At 46.5% G+C, this 20851-nt stretch overlaps 1 protein-coding gene across 3 annotated transcripts in view; it reads left to right on the top strand.

Annotated features, from left to right (window-relative positions):
- The window catches only part of TRAFD1 (TRAF-type zinc finger domain containing 1), a 75034-nt gene that overhangs the window by 31552 nt on the left and 22631 nt on the right, over positions 1-20851 (top strand). For all 3 annotated transcript variants that reach the window (XM_069754812.1, XM_069754799.1, XM_069754804.1), the window contains 3 exons: positions 10438-10816; positions 16191-16481; positions 17799-17869. In XM_069754812.1, the coding sequence (XP_069610913.1) occupies positions 10438-10816; positions 16191-16481; positions 17799-17869 (741 nt within the window). The remainder of the gene's footprint in view (positions 1-10437; positions 10817-16190; positions 16482-17798; positions 17870-20851) is intronic.

Raw genomic sequence — 20851 nt, 5'->3', positions numbered from 1 at the left:
GCCACTGATGTGCCTAAACATTGAAACCCCCCACAAGTGACACCATTTTGGAAAGTAGACCCCCTAGGGAACTTATCTAGAGGTGTGGTGAGCACTTTGACCCACCAAGTGCTTCACAGAAGTTTATAATGCAGAACCGTAAAAATAAAAAATCATTTTTGTGAAAAAAAAAATGATCTTTTCGCCCCCAATTTTTTATTTTCCCAATGGTAAGAGAAGAATTTGGAACCAAAAAGTTGTTGCACAATTTGTCCTGAGTACTGATACCCCATATGTGGGGGTAAACCACTGTTTGGGCGCATGGGAGACCTCGGAAGGGAAGGAGTGCCGTTTGACCTTTCAATGCAAAATTGACAGGAATTGAGATGGGACGCCATGTTGCGTTTGAAGAGCCACTGATGTGCCTAAACATTGAAACCCCCCACAAGTGACACCATTTTGGAAAGTAGACCCCCTAAGGAACTTATCTAGATGTGTTGTGAGCACTTTGACCCACCAAGAGCTTCACAGAAGTTTATAATGCAGAGCCGTAAAAATAAAACAAATTTTTTTTCCCACAAATATTATTTTTTAGCCCCCAGTTTTGTATTTTCCCGAGGGGAACAGGAGAAATTGGACCCCAAAATTTGTTGTGCAATTTGTCCTGAGTGCGCTGATACCCCATACGTGGGGGGGGAGCCACCGTTTGGGCGCATGGGAAGGCTCGGAAGGGAAGGAGCGCCATTTGAAATACAGACTTAGATGGAATGGTCTGCAGGCGTCACATTGCGTTTGCAGAGCCCCTAATGTACCTAAACAATAGAAACCCCCAACAAGTGACCCCATATTGGAAACTAGACCCCCCAAGGAACTTATCTAGATTTGTTGTGAGAACTTTGAGCCCCCAAGTGTTTCACTACAGTTTCTAACGCAGAGCCGTGAAAATAAAAAGAAAAATTCCCCCCAAAATTATTTTTTAGCCCCCAGTTTTGTATTTTCTCGAGGGTAACAGGAGAAATTGGACCCCAAAATTTGTTGTCCAATTTGTCCTGAGTGCGCTGATGCCCCATATGTGGAGGGGAACCACCGTTTGGGCGCATGGGAGGGCTCGGAAGGGAAGGAGCGCCATTTGGAATGCAGACTTAGATGGAATGGTCTGCAGGCGTCACATTGCGTTTGCAGAGCCCCTGATGTACCTAAACAGTAGAAACCCCCAACAAGTGACCCCATATTGGAAACTAGAGCCCCCCATGAACTTATCTAGATGTGTTGTGAGAACTTTGAGCCCACACGTATTTCACTACAGTTTATAACGCAGAGCCGTGAAAATTAAAAAAATCTTTTTTTTCCCACAAAACTTATCTTTTAGCCCCCAGTTTTGTATTTTCCCAAGGGTAACAGGAGAACTTGGACCCTAAAAGTTGTTGTCCTATTTGTCCTGAGTACGCTGATACCCCATATATTGGGGTAAACTCCTGTTTGGGCACACGGGAGAGCTCGGAAGGGAAGGAGCACTGTTTTACTTTTTCAACGCAGAATTGGCTGGAATTGAGATCGGACGCCATGTTGCGTTTGGAGAGCCCCTGATGTGTCTAAACAGTGGAAACCCCCCAATTATAACTGAAACCCTAATCCAAACACACCCCTAACCCTAATCCCAACCCTATTCCCAACCGCAAATGTAATCCTAACCCCAACTGTAGCCTTAACCCCAACTGTAGCCTTAACCCCAACTGTAGCCTTAACCCCAACTGTAGCCTTAACCCCAACTGTAGCCTTAACCCCAACTGTAGCCTTAACCCCAACTGTAGCCTTAACCCCAACTGTAGCCTTAACCCCAACTGTAGCCTTAACCCCAACTGTAGCCTTAACCCCAACTGTAGCCTTAACCCCAACTGTAGCCTTAACCCCAACTGTAGCCTTAACCCCAACTGTAGCCTTAACCCCAACTGTAGCCTTAACCCCAACTGTAGCCTTAACCCCAACTGTAGCCTTAACCCCAACTGTAGCCTTAACCCCAACTGTAGCCTTAACCCCAACTGTAGCCTTAACCCCAGCCCTAATGGGAAAATGGAAATAAATACATTTTTTAATTTTTTTTTACTTTTCCCTAACTAAGGGGGTAATGAAGGGGGGTTTGATTTACTTTTATAGCAGGTTTTTTAGCGGATTTTTATGATTGGCAGCCGTCACTCACTGAAAGACGCTTTCTATTGCAAAAAATATTTTTTGCGTTACCACATTTTGAGAGCTATAATTTTTCCATATTTGAGTCTACAGAGTCATGTGAGGTCTTGTTTTTTGCGGGACGAGTTGACGTTTTTATTGGTAACAATTTCGGGCACGTGACATTTTTTGATCGCCTTTTATTCCGATTTTTGTGAGGCAGAATTACCAAAAACCAGCTATTCATGAATTTCTTTTGGGGGAGGCGTTTATACCGTTCCACGTTTGGTAAAATTGATAAAGCCGTTTTATTCTTCGGGTCAGTACGATTACAGCGACACCTCATTTATATCATTTTTTTATGTTTTGGCGCTTTTATACGATAAAAACTCTTTTATAGAAAAAATAATTATTTTTGCATCGCTTTATTCTGAGGACTATAACTTTTTTATTTTTTTGCTGATGTTGCTGTATGGCGGCTCATTTTTTGCGGGACAAGATGACGCTTTCAGCGGTACCCTGGTTATTTATATCTGTCTTTTTGATCGCGTGTTATTCCACTTTTTGTTCGGCGGTATGATAATAAAGCGTTGTTTTTTGCCTCGTTTTTTTTTTTTTTTTCTTACGGTGTTTACTGAAGGGGTTAACTAGTGGGCCAGTTTTATAGGTCGGGTCGTTACGGACGCGGCGACACTAAATATGTGTACTTTTATTGGTTTTTTCTCTAGTAACCACCACGACAGCACACCTGGAGGATGTTACCCCTTTCCTAATAGGGACAGGAAATGACAAGAGGTTAAATAACCCCTCCCTCATCCTCCCCCTCAGTGTTTTTTCCTGTCCCTACTAGGGATGAAGAGGTCATCCCAGGTGTGCTGTGCCGGCAGCGGTCACCAGGGGGAAAGCGATTCTATGCCGGGCAGCTGGGGAGCAGACTTACCTCTTCCCCGAGCGCTGCTCCCGTCTCTCCGGACTCGGGACTTCCGCCACCAGTCCGCACCGTCAAGGCAAGGTCTGGGCGGCATTCTTCGGCTGGAGGCCTCTCTGAGCTCTCCAGCCCCTCTCCTCCTCCAGCGCTGTGCGCGCAATGAGGGCTTCCGGTCTGAAGCCGGCGGCAGGAAGTGACGTCAGACGCCGGCCGGCTTCGGTACTCAGGAAGCTCCTTTGCGTTCCACGCTGGAACGCATGTCAGTTAGCGTGGATTTCGGCGGTTTCTCCCCCCACATCCGGACATTGGAGGAGGAGGTCCTCTCACAGGAGGACAGGTGCTGTGTCCGGTCGCCTATTTAAGAGCCCCGGACAAGAAGACGTCTCCGGTAAGACCACGGTGTGGTGAAAATCATGGAGACGTCTGCCTCTCGCTCTGCTATTGCAGATCCCAGCACCATCCCGGCCCCAGTAAGTAATCTGGCCCTGGGTGTCCACTCCCTGATGCGGGTTGCAATCTTATGATTCCTTCTCCCCCTTTTTTTCAGGGGGACAAGGAACCCGCATCAGGAAGCAGATCCAAAGCGGCACGAAAATGTGCTGTCTGTGCAAAGAAATTGTCCTCTTCATATAAGAAGACATTATGCAAAGAATGCACAGAAAAAGTGGTCAGAGAAGAGCAGCCATCTCTAATGGAAGAGATTAAAGGCTTGATCCAGCACGAGATCAGAAGCTCTCTGGCCACACTCTCCCAGCCCACACCCTCCCCCAGTACTCCTCCGGAAGCTAAGAGAAGGAAGCTTAATCCAGAGGATGAGAGGCATGAGGAATCTCAGGAGGAGATGTCGGACGAACATCCAGAGGAAGGTGAAATATCCTTAAACTCAGAGGCTTCTCAGCAGGAGAGATACTACTTCTCCTCCAGTGACATAGAAGAACTCCTTACAGCAGTGAGGAAGACTATGGAGATTGAAGAAGAGAAAACAGCTCAATCAGTACAAGATGAGATGTTCGGGGGTCTTCGTTCTAAGAAAAAACAAGTATTTCCCATCCACAGAAACATCCGTGATTTAGTTCTAGAAGAATGGGAGACTCCGGAAAAGAGGTTGACCACCCCGGCAGAAATTAAGGAACGTTTTCCGGTAGATGACGAAACTGCTTCATGCTGGTCGGAGATTCCTAAAGTAGATATCCAGATCGCTAGGGTAGCTAAGAAAACCACGCTACCATTTGAAGATGCCTCCCAGTTAAAGGACCCTCTGGAGCGTAAAATGGACGGGCTGCTAAGAAAGTCTTGGGAGACATCTGCATCTTTACTTAATATCAATTCGGTGTCTACCTGTGTAGCCAGATCAATGCACCGCTGGCTGGGTCAATTAGAGGAACACCTGTCCTCAGGCACTCCCAGGGAGGAGATCCTGGCCTCTCTACCTATCTTCCAGAAAGCGACAGGATTTCTAGCGGATGCCTCAGCTGAGTCCGTGAGGGTGGCAGCAAGGTCATCAGGATTATCAAATTCTGTAAGACGGGCACTCTGGCTGAAATCATGGTCTGGAGACATGACCTCAAAGATGAGGCTCTGTTCGATTCCCTTTAAGGGGAATTATATGTTTGGGCCGGCCCTGGATGATCTACTGGAGAAAGCTTCAGATAAAAAGAAGACATTGCCAGAACCTAGAAACCCTAGGAAAAGACCCTTTCGCTCTCAACAAGAGCATACTCCTCAATACAGAGGCAAGGGTAAAACAGGGCGCTGGAGTTACCCAAAAGGAGGGAGAGACAGAAATCTCTTTCTTTCCCAGCCTCAAAACCAGAGAAAACAATGACGCCACCAGGGTAGGGGGTCGTATTTCAAACTTCCTCCCATACTGGCAAGCAATCTGCTCAGACCAATGGACGTTAACATCAGTCAGAGATGGAATAAAAATAGAGTTGATATCATATCCTCAAAAGATGTCAAGAACAACATCTTTAGCTACACCAAAGCTACAGTCCATATTGACAGTTGCCCATCTTCGTCATCAGGGAAGTACAAGACACGAGGATCTAAAGGCCATATCAGCCAGAATATTTTCCTGGGCCGAAGAACATGTTCTCTCTCTTTCTGCCCTGCACATAAGAGGGGAAATAAATGTACAGGCCGACTTCCTGAGCAGAGAAAAGATCCATCCCGGAGAATGGGGTCTAGACCCAGAGACTTTTCAGTTTTTGGTCAGGAAGTGGGGTCAGCCGGAAGTGGACCTGTTTGCGAACGCCCAGAACACAAAAGTGGATCAATTTTTTTCTCTAGATCCAACCGATCCGGGGCTAGGAGTAGACGCATTGGCCCAACCATGGACATTCTCTCTGGCCTACGCGTTTCCTCCATTACCAATTCTACCAAAGGTCCTACAGAAGATAAGGACAGAAAGAGTCAGTGTAATCTTAGTAGCTCCATTCTGGCCCAAAAGAAGTTGGTTTGGGTCCCTCATCAGCCTAAAAGTAGATGGACCAATAGCACTACCTCCGATCAAGAACCTCCTCTATCAGGGGCCAATACTTCATCCAGACCCCGAAAGATTACACCTGAATGCCTGGCTTCTGAATTCTCAATTCTGAGAACCAGAGGGCTATCAAAGAAGGTCATTAGTACGCTACAGAAAAGCCGGAAGACCGTTACCAATTCCATTTATCAGAAAATATGGAAGACCTATATATCATGGAGTGCTCCTGAACGGCCCAACCCAGATAGGCCGAACTTAGCCCGAATCCTTGATTTTCTACAGGATGGATTAGAAAAAGGTCTCAAACCCAGCACCCTCAAGGTACAGGTGTCGGCACTAAGCTCGTATTTCGACCAACCTCTATCCGAACACAGATGGATAAGAAGGTTTATGACGGCAGCATCCCGCATATCTCCAAGATCCATTAATATAGTCCCGTCTTGGGACCTCAATATAGTTCTGAAGGGACTTACACTTCCACCTTTTGAACCCTTGTCATCAATACCAATGGATAGACTCGCCTGGAAAACCACCTTCCTGATAGCTATAACGACAGCCAGGAGAGTAGGTGAACTACAGGCCCTGTCGATCAATGAACCTTACATGAGGATTCTACAAGATAGGCTTATTCTGCGATTGGATCCATCATTTCTTCCAAAAGTCGTCTCTGACTTTCATAAGTCACAGGAGATAATTCTCCCTTCCTTTTATCAAGAACCAAAAAATGAAGAGGAACAACAGTTCCATACTTTAGACGTTCGAAGAACGGTACTTTATTACCTTCAGATCTCAGATAAAATTAGGAAGGATCAAAATTTACTTATCCATCTTCATGGGCAGAATAAGGGAAAGAAGACTTCCAAATCTACAATTGCCAATTGGATCAAGAGAGCAATCTTGGAGGCCTATCAGATCCAAGGCCTTCCACCGCCAGAGAAATTCACAGCTCACTCTACCAGAGCAACAGCTGTCTCCTGGGCCGAGAAAGCCAGTGCTTCCATTGAGCAAATATGCAGAGCGGCCACGTGGTCCTCGGTCCATACATTTTCTAAACATTACAGGCTAGACCTGATGTCAAAGGAGGACTTAGCCTTTGGAGAAAAAGTCCTTGGGGCTATAGTCCCTCCCTAATAGATTACTCTTGGGTACTGCTCCAGGTGTGCTGTCGTGGTGGTTACTAGAGAAAATAGAATTATTCTTACCGTTAATTCGGTTTCTAGTAACTCACCACGACAGCAGGAGTAATCCCTCCCTATGCTTGTTATACGTTCTGAAAAGAATAAATATAATTTGAAGCATTCATTCTCCTGTGGTCCTTTATAATAACACTGAGGGGGAGGATGAGGGAGGGGTTATTTAACCTCTTGTCATTTCCTGTCCCTATTAGGAAAGGGGTAACATCCTCCAGGTGTGCTGTCGTGGTGAGTTACTAGAAACCGAATTAACGGTAAGAATAATTCTATTTTTTTTTTTATTTAGATAAATGTATTTATGGGAATAATATTTTTTTTTTTTTTTTTTTTTTTTCATTATTTAGGATTTTTTTTTTTTTTTTTTACACACTTGTAAAAATTTTTTTTTTTACTTTGTCCTGGGGGGGACAATACAGATCGGTGATCTGCCAGTTTGCACAGCACTCTGACAGATCACCGATCTGTCAAACAGCGCTGCAGCGTTACCAAGTGCCTGCTCTAAGCAGGCACTTGGTAAGCCACCTCCCTCCCTGCAGGACCCGGATCTGCGGCCATATTGGATCCGGGACTTGATGCAGGGAGGGAGGTAGGAGACCCCCGGAGCAACACGATCACATCGCGTTGCTGCGGGGGTCTCAGGGAAGCCCGCAGGGAGCCCCCTCCCTGCGCGATGCTTCCCTGCACCGCCGGTACATCGCGATCATGTTTGATCGCGGTGTGTCGGGGGTTAATGTGTCGGGGGCGGTCCGTGACCGCTCCTGGCACATAGTGCCGGATGTCAGCTGCGATAAGCAGCTGACACCCGGCCGCGCTCCCCCCGTGAGCGCGGCCGATCGGCTATGACGTACTATTCCGTCCTTGGGAAGTAAAGCCCACCCCACATGGACGGAATAGTACGTCTAATGGCAGAAAGGGGTTAAACGCTGCGGATTTAAACGCAAATGTGAAACTAGCCTTACTCCTTATCTGTATACCTTCCCTTGATGGGTGTCTTATTTAGGCTCATGTCCTCCTCTGCCATAATTCAGATTGATGTTGTTAGACACCCTGAAAGGTTTTAATCCTAGAGACAAGTTAGGACCCTCCAGATAGGTAAACGTACAGCCAATGTCATTAAGAATTATTTTGAGCTTGATTCTCAAGGAAACCTGGAAAATCTGATATGGGTGCCCTAATGTTGCCATTATTGAGTCTCTGGTATTACATGAGGAAACAGAAGGATTTGTGCACCCCTACATCCACAGATCTGTTAGCAGAGAGGTTGTTCCAAACCTCTTGGAGAACGGAGTTCTTTCAAAAACTGTGCAAGTGTGCCTAGACTTGATGCTGTTTTGAAGCACAATTAACATTTTGTTAATCAATACATGTAAATTATTAGTATTTCTGTTTTTGAAAAAACCTATGACGGAAACAAAATGAGTAAATTAAATAGCAATTGTCCATGTAAATAACAGAGTACTTAATCGACCCTATTTTTTTTTTTTTAGATAGATATATCTCTACTAGATGGTGGCCCGATTCTAACGCATCGGGTATTCTAGAATATGCATGTCCACGTAGTATATTGCTGAGCCACGTAGTATACAGCACAGAGCCACGTAGTATACAGCACAGAGCCACGTAGTATACAGCACAGAGACCGCTAAGTCTTCTGGGTAATTTCGCAATGCATCGCTGGGAATGGAAGATGACGGCAGGCGTGAGCGGCTCGGCGGACAACGGAGGGTGAGTATAGCAGGTTTTTTTTTTTTTTTTAACATTACATTTTTTTTTTTACTATTGATGCCGCGTAGGCAGCATCAATAGTAAAAAGTTGGGGACACACAGGGTTAATAGCGGCGGTAACAGAGTGCGTTACCCGCGGCATTAACCCTGTGTGAGCGGTGACCGGACAGGAGAATGCGGGCACTGGGCACTGACTGCGGGGAGTAAGGAGCGGCCATTTTCTTCCGGACTGTGCCCGTTGCTGATTGGTCGCGGCAAAACAGCCACGACCAATCAGTGACTTGGATTTCCATGACAGACAGAGGCCGCGACCAATGAATATCCGTGACAGAAAAAAGGAAAGACAGAAAGACGGAAGTGACCCTTAGACAATTATATAGTAGATATCTGTAAAAGCCATCCCACCGCGACAAGGTGTACCCAATCACGACAGTCCTATCTATCTCTAGGACCATCCAGATTGGGTACACCTTGTTGCAGTACGATGGCTTCTGTTTTTTTTGTAATTGGTGTAAGCTTTTTAAGTACCTACGCTACATCATTTACTTATTACAGGGTATTTGTTCATTTTGTTTTAGGTTTAGGCCACAATGTAAACATACACCAGTACTTTGCACTTGTACCAGCATGTGTTCCGACGCATTTGTTTGGTTTTACTTCTATTTTTTAAAGCATTTGCAGCTTTTTTTTTCTATTTATTTATTTTTATTTTATTTCCCCACACATGACTATAACATTTAGTACAGGACTGTTGTCTGAGGGCACAACCTGCTTTTGCACACAGTATATGAACAACATAAGGCTGTCGCATATAAGGTACCTACACAAGGGATTAAAAGGATTGCTCTGTGAAAGTTATTGTTTATCCATAAGTGATCAGTGGAGGTAGGAATTTCACCGCACACTTATTTCAAAGTTGTTAATTTCTTTGCAGACACTTGTTCAGACTTGTAGTGAATGGACTTTGACACCTTCATTACTTTTGACTGCCGGGCAGATAGACCTGGTCTGATGGCTGCTTTTAAGGCCCCGTCACACATAGCGAGATCGCTAGCGAGATCGCTGCTGAGTCACAAGTTTTGTGACGCAACAGCGATCTCAGTAGCGATCTCGCTATGAGTGACACGTACCAGCGATCAGGCCCCTGCTGTGAGATCGCTGGTCGTGTCGGAATGGCCTGGGCCATTTTTTGATCGTTAAGGTCCTGCTGACATCGCTGAATCGACGTGTGTGACGCCGATTCAGCGATGTCTTCGCTGGTAACCAGGGTAAACATCGGGTTACTAAGCGCAGGGCCGCGCTTAGTAACCCGATGTTTACCCTGGTTACCATCGTTAAAGTAAAAAAACAAACGCTACATGCTTACCTACCGCTGTCTGTCCTCGGCGCTCTGCTTCTCTGGTCTGGCTGTGAGCGCCGGGCAGCCGGAAAGCAGAGCGGTGACGTCACCGCTCTGCTTTCCGGCCGCTGTGCTCACAGCCAGACCAGAGAAGCAGAGCGCTGGGGACAGACAGCGGTAGGTAAGTATGTAGCGTTTGTTTTTTTTACTTTAACGATGGTAACCAGGGTAAACATCGGGTTACTAAGCGCGGCCCTGCGCTTAGTAACCCGATGTTTACCCTGGTTTCCGGGGACTTCGGCATCGTTGAAGACAGTTTCAACGATGCCGAAGTCTTTCCCCTGATCGTTGGTCGCTGGAGAGAGCTGTCTGTGTGACAGCTCTCCAGCGACCAAACAGCGACGCTGCAGCGATCCGGATCGTTGTCGGTATCGCTGCAGCGTCGCTAAGTGTGACGGTACCTTTAGCCTTCAGCTTGATAACATGATGTGTGGGTGCAGCCATTAAATGCTTTGGTATAACTCTCAGACATATTAATGAAAGACATGATTTCTCCGCTGCCATGCTCCATGCAGTGATCTTAAATATAGTACAAATATTTAGAATTTTTCCTTTCTTTTTGCAGGAAACTGCTTGTCCTCTGCGTTTGGTTAAATGCCAGTTTTGTGAGCTGGAAGTGACCTTTAATACACTAGGGAATCATGAAGATTACTGTGGCGCTCGCACTGAGCCATGTGATAAGTGCGGCTCTAGTGTAATGATTAAGGACCTCCAAGACCACCCTACTGTGTGCGGCAAAGTAAAGCCGCATAAGAAACCAACGAGAGGCCATACTTCGGCAAGCAACTGGAACTATGAGCTGCCTCTGCACTCGGCCCTGCACAGTAGTTACCGTCTTCATTCTGAGATGCAAAGGAATGTGCCAAAAAGATTTTATGGAAAATCCATTTTAACTCCTAAATTTGGAGACTTAAACCAAAACCCGAGGAGAGAACAAAATCGAGGTGAGATGTGTGAGAATAAGACAAATATAAGTAATGGCAACTGCCGCACTGATACGTCCCATTTGGCTGTTATCACAAATTATAGCTGTCCATGTAATTTTGTGAGCGCAGTGTTATGGCTGGCAATCAGGCAACACAGCGTGCAGTAATCAGCGCACATACAGAGATCTGGCAATAACCCAAAACAATAGGACGAGCTCTGAGACGTGGAATCTCTGTAGACTGCAGTACCTGATCTATCCTCACACAACTGGAAGCAGCAGTGGATTGCGCCTATCAACTACCTATGCAACTCGGCACTGCCTGAGGAGCTGACTAGCCTGAAGATAGAAATACAAGCCTGACTTACCTCAGAGAAATACCCCAAAGGAATAGGCAGCCCCCACATATAATGACTGTTAGCAAGATGAAAAGACAAACGTAGGAATGAAATAGATTCAGCAAAGTGAGGCCCGATATTCTAGACAGAGCGAGGATAGCAAAGAGAACTATGCAGTCTACAAAAAACCCTAAAACGAAAACCACGCAAAGGGGCAAAAAGACCCACCGTGCCGAACTAACAGCACGGCGGTGCACCCCTTTGCTTCTCAGAGCTTCCAGCAAAAGATAATAACAAGCTGGACAGAAAAAACAGAAAACAAACTAGAAGCACTTATCTAGCAGAGCAGCAGGCCCAAGGAAAGATGCAGTAGCTCAGATCCAACACTGGAACATTGACAAGGAGCCAGGAAGACAGACTCAGGTGGAGCTAAATAGCAAGGCAGCCAACGAGCTCACCAAAACACCTGAGGGAGGAAGCCCAGAGACTGCAATACCACTTGTGACCACAGAAGTGAACTCAGCCACAGAATTCACAACAGTACCCCCCCCTTGAGGAGGGGTCACCGAACCCTCACCAGAACCCCCAGGCCGACCAGGATGAGCCACATGAAAGGCACGAACAAGATCTGGGGCATGGACATCAGAGGCAAAAACCCAGGAATTATCTTCCTGAGCATAACCCTTCCATTTGACCAGATACTGGAGTTTCCGTCTAGAGACACGAGAATCCAAAATCTTCTCCACAATATACTCCAATTCCCCCTCCACCAAAACAGGGGCAGGAGGCTCCACAGATGGAACCATAGGTGCCACGTATCTCCTCAACAACGACCTATGGAATACATTATGTATGGAAAAGGAGTCTGGGAGGGTCAGACGAAAAGACACCGGATTGAGAATCTCAGAAATCCTATACGGACCAATAAAACGAGGTTTAAATTTAGGAGAGGAAACCTTCATAGGTATATGACGAGAAGATAACCAAACCAGATCCCCAACACGAAGTCGGGGTCCCACACGGCGTCTGCGATTAGCGAAAAGCTGAGCCTTCTCCTGGGACAAGGTCAAATTGTCCACTACCTGAGTCCAGATCTGCTGCAACCTGTCCACCACATAATCCACACCAGGACAGTCCGAAGACTCAACCTGTCCTGAAGAGAAACGAGGATGGAACCCAGAATTGCAGAAAAATGGAGAGACCAAGGTAGCCGAGCTGGCCCGATTATTAAGGGCGAACTCAGCCAACGGCAAAAATGACACCCAATCATCCTGGTCAGCAGAAACAAAACATCTCAGATATGTTTCCAAGGTCTGATTGGTTCGTTCGGTCTGGCCATTAGTCTGAGGATGGAAGGCCGAGGAAAAAGATAGGTCAATGCCCATCCTACCACAAAAGGCTCGCCAGAACCTCGAGACAAACTGGGAACCTCTGTCAGAAACAATATTCTCAGGAATGCCATGTAAACGAACCACATGCTGGAAGAACAAAGGCACCAAATCAGAGGAGGAAGGCAATTTAACCAAGGGCACCAGATGGACCATTTTAGAAAAGCGATCACAGACCACCCAAATGACAGACATCTTTTGAGAAACGGGAAGGTCAGAAATGAAATCCATCGAAATATGTGTCCAAGGCCTCTTCGGGACCGGCAAGGGCAAAAGCAACCCACTGGCACGTGAACAGCAGGGCTTAGCCCTAGCACAAATTCCACAGGACTGCACAAAAGCACGCACATCCCGTGACAGAGATGGCCACCAGAAGGATCTAGCAACCAACTCCCTGGTACCAAAGATTCCTGGATGACCGGCCAGCACCGAACAATGAAGTTCAGAGATAACTTTACTAGTCCACCTATCAGGGACGAACAGTTTCTCGGCCGGACAACGATCAGGTTTATTAGCCTGAAATTTCTGCAACACTCTCCGCAAATCAGGGGAGATGGCAGACACAATGACTCCTTCCTTGAGGATACTCGCCGGCTCAGATAACCCCGGAGAGTCGGGCACAAAACTCCTAGACAGAGCATCCGCCTTCACATTTTTAGAGCCCGGAAGGTATGAAATCACAAAATCAAAACGAGCAAAAAATAACGACCAACGGGCCTGTCTAGGATTCAAGCGCTTGGCAGACTCAAGATAAGTAAGGTTCTTATGATCAGTCAAAACCACCACGCGATGCTTAGCACCCTCAAGCCAATGACGCCACTCCTCGAATGCCCACTTCATGGCCAGCAACTCTCGGTTGCCCACATCATAATTACGCTCAGCAGCAGAAAATTTCCTGGAAAAGAAAGCACATGGTTTGAACACTGAGCAACCAGAACCTCTCTGTGACAAAACCGCCCCTGCACCAATCTCAGAAGCATCAACCTCGACCTGGAACGGAAGAGAAACATCAGGTTGACACAACACAGGGGCACAGCAAAAACGACGCTTCAACTCCTGAAAAGCTTCCATGGCAGCAGAAGACCAATTAACCAAATCAGCACCCTTCTTGGTCAAATCGGTCAATGGTCTGGCAATGCTAGAAAAATTACAGATGAAGCGACGATAAAAATTAGCAAAGCCCAGGAATTTCTGCAAACTTTTTAGAGATGTCGGCTGAGTCCAATCCTGGATGGCCTGAACCTTAACCGGATCCATCTCGATAGTAGAAGGGGAAAAGATGAACCCCAAAAATGAAACTTTCTGCACACCGAAGAGACACTTTGATCCCTTCACGAACAAGGAATTAGCACGCAGTACCTGGAAAACCATTCTGACTTGCTTCACATGAGACTCCCAATCATCTGAGAAGATCAAAATGTCATCCAAGTAAACAATCAAGAATTTATCCAGATACTCACGGAAAATGTCATGCATAAAAGACTGAAAAACAGATGGAGCATTGGCAAGTCCGAACGGCATCACCAGATACTCAAAATGACCCTCGGGCGTATTAAATGCCGTTTTCCATTCATCTCCCTGCCTGATTCTCACCAGATTATACGCACCACGAAGATCAATCTTAGTAAACCAACTAGCCCCCTTAATCCGAGCAAACAAGTCAGAAATCAATGGCAAGGGATACTGAAACTTAACAGTGATCTTATTAAGAAGGCGGTAATCAATACACGGTCTTAGCGAACCATCCTTCTTGGCTACAAAAAAGAACCCTGCTCCCAATGGTGACGACGATGGGCGAATATGTCCCTTCTCCAGGGACTCCTTCACATAACTGCGCATAGCGGTGTGTTCAGGTACGGACAAATTAAATAAACGACCCTTAGGGAATTTACTACCAGGAATCAAATCGATAGCACAATCACAATTCCTATGCGGAGGAAGGGCATCAGACTTGGACTCTTCAAATACATCCTGAAAGTCCGACAAGAACTCTGGGATGTCAGAAGGAATGGATGACGAAATAGACAAAAATGGAACATCACCATGTACTCCCTGACAACCCCAGCTGGTTACCGACATAGAGTTCCAATCCAATACTGGATTATGGGTTTGTAGCCATGGCAACCCCAACACGACCACATCATGCAAATTATGCAGTACCAAAAAGCGAATAACTTCCTGATGTGCAGGAGCCATGCACATGGTCAGCTGGGCCCAGTACTGAGGCTTATTCTTGGCCAGAGGTGTAGCATCAATTCCTCTCAACGGAATAGGACACCGCAAAGGCTCCAAGAAAAATCCACAACGTTTAGCATAATCCAAATCCATCAGATTCAGGGCAGCGCCTGAATCCACAAACGCCATGACAGAATATGATGACAAAGAGCACATTAAGGTAATGGACAAAAGGAATTTGGACTGTACAGTACCAATAACGGCAGAGCTATCGAACCGCCTAGTGCGTTTAGGACAATTAGAAATAGCATGAGTAGAATCACCACAATAGAAACACAGTCTGTTCAGACGTCTGTGTTCTTGCCGTTCTACTTTAGTCATAGTCCTGTCGCACTGCATAGGCTCAGGCTTACTCTCAGACAATACCGCCAGATGGTGCACAAAAAGACCCACCGTGCCGAACTAACAGCACGGCGGTGCACCCCTTTGCTTCTCAGAGCTTCCAGCAAAAGAGAATAACAAGCTGGACAGAAAAAACAGAAAACAAACTAGAAGCACTTATCTAGCAGAGCAGCAGGCCCAAGGAAAGATGCAGTAGCTCAGATCCAACACTGGAACATTGACAAGGAGCCAGGAAGACAGACTCAGGTGGAGCTAAATAGCAAGGCAGCCAACGAGCTCACCAAAACACCTGAGGGAGGAAGCCCAGAGACTGCAATACCACTTGTGACCACAGAAGTGAACTCAGCCACAGAATTCACAACAGCGCAGTTTCTACTTGAAGGCTAAATTCCTTCAGCAACAACCAGGGCTGATACCAACACCGTCCCTGGCTGTTTAACTCTCTCTATGCTGCGGTCAATAGCAACTAGCATTTAGAAGCTTGTTAGATGGAGGGAGCAAAGAATTACTTCTGAGTCTACCAGGTACAGGAACATAATTTTAGCTGGTGAGTAAGGTCTCTACTCAATACTCTTATCAGCAAAAAACGTAGAATTTATTCTAACAATGTAATGGGCACCTGGCTCTTTTGGGTGCCTGGCAGCGCCACGGATAGCAATTTGGTTTAGTAATTTTAGCTATTCTGCACTGAGTGACCTGATTTTTAGATGCATTTCCCTTGTGTATGTACCTCCATTTTTACCTGTCTTCAGAAAAGACATGTTGCCTTGTCATCAGCTGTGTCCTGGTGGCTGCATCTGAGCTGTGTTGCTTTTACCTGAATTGATCTGTGATGGGCCTGGTTTCCCACCAAGGCTTCACTAGATGTTTGAGAAACACAAGTAAAGTTGCCCATACACACAAGATGTACATGGACTCCTCCTGTCTGCAGATGCCTGGGACTGTAGCATTGGGCATGTTCCTGCACCCTGCGGAGTGAGCCTGTGGCCAGCTGTTCTCAAAGGTGTATGGCTCCTTTAAAAGCTGGTTGTTACAGCAGTTAAGGAGGTTGAATGATGATCTATTGTAATATACCATATTCTCATTTTAGGGAGAGAACAGTCTAATCTGGATCTTGACCTAGATATTCCGCTGGATTATCTTTCACAAGAAAGTTCTAATGCATTCCGCAGTTATGATGAATTCCACTCTCAAAGTCGCCAGAATGACCCACGAGGGAGTCCGGAGCCCTATAGTCCCTCTTCTGAAAATAACCAGCAATTCTGGCATAACTTCTACTGCAAGGGTAATAACATGAAGACGAATGTCCGGGGACGAAGCAACCTTAATTACTTCTCCAGTAACGAATCTGTGCACGTAAATTCCCCCAGCACTCCCTCTGGTAGGTTGCCCTTTTATCCATATTTTTAGAACTTTTTACATCTCTGCTGCCTAGCATATGTACAATTGCTCCTTAATATGTGTAATTTGTTTCTGACCCTTAGGCCCTGTTCACATCGTGACCATTATTTATCATGGAACACTTAATGTCACTATTCCGTACCACAAAGCGCTCTCGGTGACAAATGAACTGCATGGCTTCCCAAAGACGTCCTTTAAAAGGCATAAGTCATGAGCATGTTCATGACACTTCTTCTGTTAAACTGTTGCCATCATAGCCTATGTGACTGTTAGACATGCTTGACATTGAGACGCAAAAAAATCTTTTGAAAAGCTAAAGATGTGTCCTTTTTAAAGAGGACCTTTCAACAAAAATTTGTTGACCTGGATATAGGATGTAATGGTGGCTGCAGAGCAGAATAAATGTGTGTATTTTTTTATTTTGCCTCTTCATTTCAGAGATATTAGAACTTAAAGTGTTTGGCATCTATCAGCCCTTTACTGGGGGTGTGCACTCCTTCTCCCTATATGATGCTGACCAATCATTGGCAGGCAGCAACATTCAAATGGAAGGAAAGAAGACCCCACACCATGGTGTAGAGCAGATTTCTCAGTGTGTGCTACAGCTCTGATCTCCTGATCCAACTTCCTGCATAAGTCAGTGCGCGTCAGCTGAGCTCAGTTGTGTCACATTACAGACCCTTTCTTCAGCTTTCCTCCTCTCCTAGCACGGTCGGCTCTGCTTTATTGCTCCCCCCTTCCTCCCATTGCCTGTCCTGAGATGTCCGTAATCTCTTATACATAACTGAGATTCTGATATGTCTCCAGACGGGCAGTACAGCAGAGGTGACAGTGTTGAGAGATTTTCTAATGTGACGTAGACTAGCTCAGCTTGGCTCCCTCCCCCCTACACAGTCCCATGCAGGAGGTTAGACCAGGAGATCAGGGCCGTCTGTCATTACATCTCATGTGCTGAGAAATCTTACCTGTTATGTGCATGTTCTTCTTCCTTTGGGTGTTGCTGCCTGCTTATGTTAGCATCATACAAGGAGAGGAGTGCAGGCCCCCAGGGAAAGCTCACATAACACTCAGTCTGACTTTTTTTTTAACTCATTAGGTGCCATATACTTTGATTGCTAGAATCTCTGCAACTGAGCAGCAAAACAAACAAAAAACATAACGTATTTATTTTATTTATATGACAGATACCACGATTTCCTGATGTGTAGATTACACAGACCCAACGCGCGGTGTGAACAGGGCCTTGCTACGTACAGTTGCGGCTTAATGTTCCTTACTCTGGTGTTTGTCTCTGCAGCCGATGCCACCCAGCTGCCCTGCGAGTTTTGTGAGAAGCTCTTTCCTGAAGATGATCTGATCTTACACCAGGTACAAGTGCTGGGACTTCTTTCAGTTTTCATTTATTTTGGTTGGTCTTCTAAAATGAACTTCCGCTTTTGTAGAGGGAAGTTAAAATAGAAAGTGAATGTGACCCTTGTGGGCATGGCGAACATCCATTTCTGTAGTTTCCTAATGCGCAATTTGACTATTGGGGTATGTGCACATGTTTAGGATTTGTAACAGAAATTTCTAAAGGAATATGTGTGTTTTTGCTGTGCTTTTTACTTGTTTTTGTTGCAGATTTTTACCTACTCATTAGTATGGGTGTAATTGCAGCACAAAAAACGCTGACAGAATTGACATGCTGCAGAGTTAAATCTGCAAGGAAAAAAAATAAGAAACGTGTGTAGTGACTCAAGGAATCTCATTCACTTTTGTTTATTGGTTTAAAAAATCTCATTCACTTTGATATTAAAATCTTTCAGGTTGTGACAAACCTGCAATGTACGCACATACTCTTAGGCTATGTCACCCAGTGCATCGCTTTTTTTCAGCAGCCAAAGCCTTCACTATAAACACTGTTCAAAACACCCATTTATCAGCATTTTTGCACCCTTTTATTTTTATTGGCCCCTGCACAACGTTTCATTTACATATTTTTCTCCTTCGCCTCATTGGGGGACACAGACCGTGGGTGTATGCTGCTGCCACTAGGAGGCTGACACTAAGTGATACAAAGAAAGTGATCTCCTCCCCTGCAGTATACACCCTCCTACTGGCTCTCAGCTAACCAGTTCTTGCTTAGTGTCCGTAGGAGGCACACGGATGGGTCTGCTATTCGATATTTTTACCTTTTACATTTTTTATTTTACTTTCTACAATGAAGGGGCGACGGATCCTTTCAAGGCTCCGATCTCCCTGAACCATCAACAGGCGAGCCCGGAGAGTGTCGCCTCTCCGTATCCTCTCTGCAACGTGCCACGCCTGAGCTGATTCTTAGGGGCGACGGGTCCCTTCAAGGGCACTGATCTCCCCACACCCTGAACGGACGAGCACATGAAGTGTCGCCTCCACGTACCCTCTTCCCCTGCCAGGCCTATTGCCGGACAACTGGCCCTGTCCACCCGGGGGCTGAACTGCGTGGATGTACACAGGCCCCTCTCTTCGGCGTCCGAGCAGCCCCCACTGTCCCACCACTGTTAAAGCGGATGGCACAAGGAGGTGGACGGTTCCTCTCCACCGCCCTAAGAAAGGGATGGAGGATTGAGGTTTATCCCTGCACCGTCCACGCTGCAATACCCGACCTGCAGCAGAACAGTAGAGTGTGCACGCTTTCCTCAGCGCTGAAACCCAGTCATCTGCAGCAGATCCATGCCGGGACGTGCACCAATGGTGAGTGGTAATGGTCGGCCGGCTGCAAAAATTTAGCCCCTGACTTTGGCAGATGTGTAGGCCGCATCCCGGAAGCCTCACCTGCACTATGGCGCACTAAGGCTGCTCTGCCCACCTTTTCTGGCACTTCTCACCTAGCACGGGAATGCTCGCTACTCTCGACCTACCACCAACGTCCCTCTATTCTACCCCTGGAATTGCTCCCACCGGCTGCAGAAATTTAGGCCCCGGCTGGGGCCTATTCATGGATGTCACAGGGGTGATAGTTTTGCATTGAAGGGGCACATGCAACCGGGTAAGAAAGTACTGCTCTCTCCCCTGCATCTTCCCCCTGTGCTTAAATACAACCAGTATTTCCTGGTCTTGAAGGAACATGACCAGTATTCCCTAATCTTAAAGGCACATGAACAATATTCCCTGGTCTTAAAGGTGCATGACCACTACTCCCTGGTCTTAAAGGCACATGACCACTACTCCCTGGTCTTAAAGGCACATGACCAGTATCTCCTGATCTTTAAGACCAGGGAATACTGGTCATAAGCCTTTAAGACCAGGGAATATTGGTCATGAGCCTTTAAGGCTCATGACCAATATTCCCTGGTCTTAAAGGCACATGACCAGTATTACCGGGTCTTAAAGGCACATGACCAGTCCGAAACCGGTCACCCTAAATGAGCCCAGGAGCCCTCTGCCGCCAACCCCAGCTTATCCCAGAGTACCTAGTTCCCTGAGAGGGCTTCGTCACTGCCACAATCCATGGCTTCTCTGACCAAGAGATTGAATTCCTCCGTGAACCCTCTGTCGCTCAGAGTGCTCGCAAGACTGATATAGATGGTCCTTCTCCTTCATGCGAGCCGTCGGCTAGCAGGGGCTGCAAGTATTCTAGAAACGTACAGGCGTCTAGAAAACGGAAGTTTCATTTCCTGATCCCTCACCAATGATTTGCTGAGAACAAGACTCTGAATATGGATCAGATATTGCTTTGGTTCTGGACTCGCCAGAACTTCAGAAAAGGATGGATTCGCCTATTTATTTATATCAACCAATCTCTGTAGATTGACGAGGACTTCGATTCTACTCTAGAACACGCAGTGTCCCTCATAACTCCCAGCAGAGCATTTGCCATTCACCCGGACAGGAAACGTCCGGATAAGCGATCCACTGGACAGAAGCCTCTGCAAGCGCGGTATCCTTTTTCAGGCAATATGCAAACACGTGGGGTGTCTCCTCCACGTATACCCCCCCTAGGACGTGGGAGGCCATGCCTCGTCTGATTCTTAGGAGCGATGGGTCCTTTTTAAAGGGCACCGATCTCCCTACACCATCAATAGATGAGCACACGGAGTGTCGCCTCCACGTATCCTCTTCTGCAGCCAGGCCTAACGCCAGACAACCAGCCCTGTCCACCCGGTGACCTGTACTCTGTGGATGTACAGAGGCACCCTTTTTGGCGAACATCCCCCTCTGCATCACCACTATTTAGCAGATGATGCAAGAAGGCGGGCGATCCCTCTCCACTTCCCTGTTAAGAGGATGATGGATTGAGGCCTCATCATTTTAACTCCGCACTGTCAAAAGAGAGCGGCGATTGCAAGAGACTGCTTTTCCTGACCTTCTGGATGCAGCCGCGCATTCTGC

The sequence above is a fragment of the Ranitomeya imitator genome, chromosome 1, assembly GCF_032444005.1.
Source record: "Ranitomeya imitator isolate aRanImi1 chromosome 1, aRanImi1.pri, whole genome shotgun sequence".
NCBI lineage: Eukaryota > Metazoa > Chordata > Amphibia > Anura > Dendrobatidae > Ranitomeya > Ranitomeya imitator.
The sequence above is the reverse complement of the archived record's forward strand: the minus strand, read 5'-3'. Positions and strand labels throughout refer to the sequence as shown.